At 38.2% G+C, this 7,790-nt stretch overlaps 1 protein-coding gene across 1 annotated transcript in view; it reads left to right on the forward strand.

Moving 5' to 3' along the window:
- EDIL3 (EGF like repeats and discoidin domains 3) overlaps positions 1 to 6,713 on the forward strand; it is a 269,430-nt gene extending 262,717 nt beyond the window's left edge. The window contains exon 11 of the mRNA XM_050913442.1: positions 2,884 to 6,713. Within this exon, the coding sequence (XP_050769399.1) occupies positions 2,884 to 3,033 (150 nt within the window). The 3' untranslated portion in view covers positions 3,034 to 6,713. The remainder of the gene's footprint in view (positions 1 to 2,883) is intronic.
- The last annotated feature ends 1,077 nt before the right edge of the window (positions 6,714 to 7,790 follow it).

Consider the following 7,790-nt stretch of genomic DNA (forward strand, 5'->3'; position numbering starts at 1 on the left):
AATATTGCCCACTACTGATTTTCTCCATGCCACTTATGATTTTATAGACATCTATCATATCTCCTTTCAGGCTGAAGAGACTTAGTCCATTTAATAATTTGCAAAAGGACGTTCTTCCGTGCTTGTGGCCATCTTGCTGCTTCACTCTGTGTATTTGCTGCTTGAGATAAGGCAGGACCAGATCTGCACCCACCCAGAACTCAAAATGAAGATAGGCACTGGCTTTATGCACTGACACGTTAATAACTTACACTCTGCTCTTTATTCCTTGACCACTGATCAACTTGGGTTTTATTGTCATTGGGCATTTTTTTTAATCTGAAAAAACTTAGAGCTGTGTATTATAACTCCAACATCAGCTTCTTGAATGCTAATAAACGTTACAGTCTTCAGAGATGTTGTACACTGAAACAAACTTCTCAGACACAAATGTGAGGAGTGATAATTTACAGTATGAGGGTGCCGGCTCTTCAAGAGCTTTTAATTGCTTAGGTGGTTCATTTAGTATTGACTGTTTGGGCATAAAGCAACAGGTAATTAAAGAAAAATTACTTTTGGCTACAGAAATAGGTTTTTTGTACTGATAAGTCAGATGTACAGTTTTTGTCTTTTGTCCTCCCTGCTCTTTCCAAGTTTCTTGACTCCATTAGTGAACTTAGGCTGAAGTAAAATGAAGAGTGACAAAGAATATATTTTTCCCATAAGAAATTAGCCATGGGTCCACAGCAAAAAAAAACCAGTAAATTTGCTCTTAGAATGTTATATTTCATGCAGGTCACGTTTGTGGATGCTGACAAAGGTTCCCTCACTTTCTGATAAATTTATTTCCCTAAAATCCTTTTTCTCATCTAGCACATTTAGTTAATTTCTTGAAACTGGATCTTGAATTTTGAGGGAAGGTGAATTTCAGATTTGCATAAATCAGCCTCTGAAACAGATGAGTTTGACTTCAAGTGCTAATGAAATCATGTACGTGTTTGACTTCAAGTGCTAATGAAATCATGTGTGAGTTAGAAACAAAATTTAATGCTTGTTTTCCTGCTCTAAGTAAATGACATAATCCTACCTTCTTCAGCTGTATTTGTTGCTTGGTTTGCATCACATAATTTTATTTATTTTGCATAGCTATATGCAGATACAAATACTGGTGCTGTAGTGGGTTCTTCTGGTAAACAACATTTTTTGTTCTAAACCTTCATTTAAATGTTATCTCTGAAATACATCTTCCATAGAGAAAATAAGAGAGAGTAAAATAATTTTCCAGGAGTACTGCAGCAAGAATTGTCTGCAGTTCTGCATTCCTTATCATCTGGCTTGGTAAAAAATATCAACAGACATATTGCATGCATGCACAAGAAATCAAATGAAAAAAATTTACATTTAAGCTTTCCTAGCTGCATATTGTACATTATGGGGTGCCATTCTGTAATTTTAATAATGAGCTTACTGTCTTTTATTGCATGCTATATTGCCACAAATGAAACTCAAATTCAGGCACAATCTTGTTAGCCCAAGCTCCAGCTGATTTATGTAATCAACACTGTACTTGGGCAACAAACAGTTTTTCCTGTGATAAACACATTTTTTTCTTAGACTCACAACACTGTTGTTTCTGTGGTCAGTCTGTCTGCAATTTTATCCATCTATCTTAACTCGTAGGTGCTCTAATGCTCCCATCTCTGTGTTAGTGAGATGCCAGACAAGCAGGGAAATTTATCACTTGTGAAAGAGCATCATTTGTGGAGGATACATGTTCTGTTCGAGATGCCAAATTGATAGCACTTGAGAGCAGCTTTCGAAATTGAAAGAAAAAGTACAGCATAGAGACCAAGAAGTGAAGATTTTCATATAGTGCTTTGTAAACATGTCACGAAAGAACCAGCTTAAGGGCTAAAATAGTAGATCAGCCTGTTCTGAATTCAACCTCTGACATTCTTCCTATGAACTTCTAGGAAACTTGCCATTCTGCACTAATTCAGTCATATAAGCACTTCTTCAGGAGGTCCATATTCCTTCTCTGCATGACGCAAACGAAACTCATTCAAGTCTAAAAGCCATCAAATTCAGTTTTTACAAATGAAAAGTGAATTGGCTGACATTTGAAGAGAATTAATATTTCCCGTAAAAACCGAAAATATCCCAAGAGAATAATCTGATCATTTTGCCAAAAAGTGGTGCCATGGCCTTTGAATTTAAATAACGGCTGCCAGGGGAAAAATCCAGCGTTGTTTTAAGACAGACAGAAGTTTGGGAACTCACTTATGTATTGGTTAACCCATACTAGTGGAAATAACATCATAACATGCACTATACTGTGCTAGGATTTTTTAATTTGATCACAAACCGATGCCCTTAATTCATATGCTGACTTGCGTTTGTCAGAGGAAGATAGTATGCTTGATAATCACTAACTTTACAAGGGTTTATGTAGTTGCATCCAAGCTGCATTCATAAGTGATACAATAAAAATTCTTAACTTTAATTATTAATATTATTTTGTTGGAAACAATAACAGGATCTCCTGGGATTAATTTGACATGATACAAATGCCAAGTGTAAAGACATTTAATTTTTTAAATGTTAATGATTTTTATGTAACTTTTAGAGCAGGGCTCTGGGTATTGGCAGAACAGCAGATTAAGCTTTGAATTGAAGGCTAAATCTGCACCGGGGCTGAGCATGCCACGCTCATACCCAGCTCCAAGGTCCCTGGCATGCAATGAAATCCCGAGGTCTTAGCAAAGGCAGGTGTTTTTTGCAGCATCAGTTGGGTGCCCAGATGATCAAAATTCAGCACGGAGAGATGCCCAGGGATAACAGGGGTGTACCACAGCTGTTCCTTAAGCCACGCAGTCTTAAATCTTCTCATTACTTGCCCTTCAGGTGTTCCAGGGAAATTTTGACAACGACACGCACCGTAAGAACGTCATCGACCCTCCGATCTACACCCGGTACGTCCGCATCATCCCGTGGTCGTGGTACGGCAGGATCACCCTGCGGTCGGAGCTGCTGGGCTGCGCAGCGGAGGACTGAGGTGGATCACAGCTCTCGGTGTAGCTAGAAGTCCCTCCGTAGAAGAAACTGTGCAAAGCCTGTAGGATGCTGAGTGGGTTTTTCATGAACAAGTGCTCATTTTATGGTAGGCCGCTAACTGTCTTTCGCAAGGAGGTCTAAGCCTGCCCTTTAAATGATCCAATCCGATTTTGTCCTTGAAATCTGTTAGTGTTGTCCCTTCTGCTGTGGAATTATCTTTCTAGTTTTCCTTTGAGTTGTTCACACTAGTTGAAACGTGTTAGGGAAAAACAGCAGCATCCTTTTTACAAGGGAAGAGAAATAGCAGGACAAAGCTCATTTGCAGCTTTAGAAACATTGGGCTGACGAGTTCTCCATAAATCATACTGTCATCTTACTTGCAAAAAGTGATACTGCAGCTTTTAGCAATAAGTTTACTTGGGGATGACTGCATTATAGTAATTGTGCCTATCAAACACTGTCAGTATTTATGACATATATTTTGGAAGATTCTCTATGGTACTGTAAAACACAGTACCTGTGATATTACAAGCTACCTTTCATCACTTTCATCTGAACAGCAGAGTCCATGCACCTAAAGAATTTTCCTAACTAACCCCATTTTCCTTCTCTATTTTGCATGCTATAGACATGACCTCCATCTTTTCTGTTCAGTATCACCACTAATGTTATTTTCCTTGAAAGAGGTGACCTGTTTGCTTATGGAACAAAATCTGCTATCAGTATATTATGAAGTTAATGAATTTGCCAAAGTCTATTAATTCTGCTTGAGATGCGCTTTTTCAAGGAGGCTGAGATGAGACGCCAGGGTACTTGTGGTATCTCATCTTAAGTACCCACACAGGTAAAGGCACACAGCGCATCAGAAATCCTGAGCCCGTTTCGTGACTTGCCCAGGGGTGAGCACACAACCATAGATGGAGCTGCCTGCCCAATTACTTCTTTCGGAAACCTCCTTAATTTCTGTGAGGAGGTAAATGGGGGGTGAAGGAATCAGGTGCTAAAAGACACACAGGAGGAATGACTCCCTTACTGCCAGGAAACCCTCGGTAGGCTCTTCTTATGATGGCAGTCACAGCCTTCCTCCCAGGCGTGAAGGCAAGAGGTGTCGTAGGAGTTCATCAAACCTGGGCCCTTGGCACCCTCCACTCCCAACTAGGTCTTTTCAGACATATGCCAGTGAGCCACGAGGAGGCTGATTTTCATCATGCCTCATCTACAGAAATGCATCATACACGCTATGTTGTTTTAATAACATGATAGCCAGCGAGGACCCCAGTTTAAACATTAGGTTTTAGGAGGAAAAGTGGAGCAGTAGGGAGGACATTCTCCCCTGTCCCTCAGTTTCCCCTGATGATGGAGATAATGATACCAACCTTTGTAGAGCACTCTGCGTTTCCTTGGAATAAAGTGCTCTATGACTATGTTAGAGTAGCACCTAAGTCTAAAAAAATCCTGGGACAAGGAGAGAGGGAACATTTTATCTGTTACCTGAAATAACAGCATTTGGGATTACTGCCACCCTTTTAATTTCATAACATGCTGATGTGGAGATAGAGATATATATATATACAGCTGCATGTTTTAGCAAATGTCACTGAACTTATTTTTTGTCACCGTTACATTCTGACCGAAACGCTGAAGTATGACCCTGGGCACTGCTTCCCAGGCAAACAGCTAGTTGGCCCACAGTCTGCGAAGGGCAAAGTTTACTTTGGAAACAAAATGGTTTGGATTTCAAAAACCTGCATTTAATCACACATTCTCCACCACAGACAAAATATATTATCCATTGAACTGTGAAAGACTCTAGAATAGCAGCCAGGAATTTTACATACAAGAATTGGGGATATATTGGTGGCGGTTTTCTGATAGTGTCACTTAAACTGTCACATTTTAACAAACAGAACACCCTGCCTCTATAAAATGATCCTTAAACTGTATTTATACAAGTATTTATTTTATAAGGCTTAGACATTTAAAGACTTCTAAAGAAGAGTCTTGTAAAGGTAAAAGTATGTGTAAGAAATGTTGAGGTCCTGTGCAACACTGCTAAGTTTGTTCTTTATTTTTTACTTTGTGCTGCATAACAAAAGCCACTAGACTGTTACTGTCTTGTCTGTAACTGTGTTAACAGCATTCCTTAATGATGTATATATGGAGTGGTCTTCAAGCATAGTGAGCGATTTTAAAGAGAAAGTCAATCATGATGGTACTTCTAAAGAGCAAAAAAATTCTGAATAGTGGAGGACAAGTGTATTCCTAAATTACCTACTGCCCATTTTTTGCACTTTAGGCTCTACAAAAAAACAAACAAACAAACAAACAAACAATTTCTATCTTTAGGCTACACACAATATTTAAAGAGGTCCAAAACCATTTTCTTGTTGTGGGAGAGCAACTGACCCTGAACTTAGTTACATATATGAAGAATAGCATGTAGCTATTTCACTAGTCGACTGTACCCAAAAAATGGAAGGCCATTTCAGAAAATCAGGCTCCCTGGTTTACCAACTTGTTTTAATGTTCTTTTGAAATATTTTTTTCTGTGTTCTTAAGTGATTTTTTTCATCTTATTCATCTTTTGCAACTTCAATTTTAGTTTTAAATTGGTCTTTCTTGGTTTAGTAATTTAATTGTTATCCATTCATCTGCATATAAAAATCGCATTGTCATGATACCTAACATAGTGATTTTATTTTGTATTAATTTAGAGTTGAGTATTTTCATCCTTATGTCCTGTGTCGGCTTTCATCTGCCAGCAGTCTTCACAACCTGCAAAGAAAGTTCCATACATTGTGATAACTCATAAAAGAATCATATCTGTGATGCTCTTACAATTTCAACCAACATACTGGGGCTTTTTCTAATGAAATTATGCCTTAGCTACCAAGAAGCTTTCTTAAAATGGCATTGTGCAGCCATAGTACCAAATTCTGCTCCCAGTGTCAGTAGTATAAGTCTGAAATAACTCTTCATTTCTGTGGAATACTTCAGATTTAACAAAACAGATGAGAATCAGATTATGGTCTAGGATTAATTTTTTTCCCTTTAATTTTATTTTCTTGTCTTGGCGAACACCATTGACATAAGGGACAAGTTATAAATTAACATGACTGTACTCTCCCAGTGAAAGCAACTGGCATGCCAAAACCAGAAATAAGCGCAGGACAGGATATGTCCCTTTAAGAGAGGATGGAGAAACACTCTGAAATGATCCTTGACTTCTGTATTAATTGTAATAATGTCATTGAACAAGATTGAAAATGTTCTCCTAATTAAATTTCACCCTGAACCAGTTAAGTATTTGTAGGCAGACTTCACCTTTCTGTAGCTCTGTAATGTGCTACGTTTATAGCCTAGGAAATAAAGCACTGGCACAAGGCTCCGTTTTATCTGTGTTCTGTTAAGGGCTTATCACGTTAACTGGCTCTGGTTTTGAGGTTGACTTTCTCTTTTGGAATGGCTGCATACAAATTAGTGTCAGTTTTGAAGACTAAGGATACTAAATGAGTGTATCTTTGCTATACAACAAATATGAACTATAATATTCAGTGCTGGCTTCTGATGTGTCAGTATCTCGGACGCAATGACCTTTGCAACCTTTAAAGCTGTGTAATATTCAAATGGTTTTGTATATACTTAAATCATGTAGAACGATGTAAAATCAGTATGACCTTGTCTAGTCTTCAAACTTAACAATAAAACTTTTGAAAAATGAAGTCATTTTTGAAGCACTTGTATTGCGATTCCTTGAAGGAGATACAACTTATCTCAGCCTCAGTGGCAGCAAATGCGGAGCAGATATATGATGTGGCATTTTCCTGGATTCATTCGCAGGGTTTTTGTGGTAGGTAAGTATATTTCTGGCAAAATCAACTGTGGTGCTGCGCTCCCTTCAATGTGTTCCCTTTGTTCTTTCAGATAAAAAAGCAAAGGTTTGAATGAGTCTAAAAATATTGTTCTATCTTGCTGCTCTCTGAATGAGCACCAGAAATGTGAACTGACAATTTCATTTCCTTTAAGTCAAATTTCTTGGGATATTTATCAGTCCTTATCCTCTCTTCTCCACTCCCGCATAGGCAAATGAATTTCCGAAAAGATAAAACAATGGTTGCAGCGCAGACCCGTTATGAGGCTTCCAGCAGAGATACCAAAGCAGGACCAGTGCTTGCTCACACCCTTGCCTCTCTTCACTTTATTTGCTGTACAGCCTGCTCCCCAAAATTTCTTAGTTTATTTAACTATCATTTCAATTTCTGAAGAAGCCTAGAGGTTAAAGTAGTGCACAAAAAAGCCATTCGCTCCCGATTTTAAACGATGAGTTTAAAAAAAATTTTAAAGTTTTGTGTACTTTTGAGAGATGGAGCTTCGGTGGTTTACTCCTTAGTGATCCAGAATAAACCCATAGATATGCATGCTTTTGTTTCCTATCCATTTCAGCTTGTGTCCTTTCACCAAAAATGGTCTTTTAGAGATAAAAACCATCCATGAGTATGCACTGATGACAGGTACCTTGTCTGCCAAACGTGTGGTCTGAACACTAACAGCGTATCGTCTTTCAAGAGAAAAGTCAGAGAATTGATGTTGCAGTTTTTTCTGATTACATATCTCTACCAGTCATAAAAATGAGAATATAATGGTGCACGCAAAAAGAGGATTACTTGTGGTGAATGATGGCTGAATATTAGCACTTCAATCATAAATTTCTGAAAATACACATCTTGAGTCTTTCTGACTTTTAATTATAAATGGCA

The sequence above is a fragment of the Gymnogyps californianus genome, chromosome Z (assembly GCF_018139145.2).
Source record: "Gymnogyps californianus isolate 813 chromosome Z, ASM1813914v2, whole genome shotgun sequence".
NCBI lineage: Eukaryota > Metazoa > Chordata > Aves > Accipitriformes > Cathartidae > Gymnogyps > Gymnogyps californianus.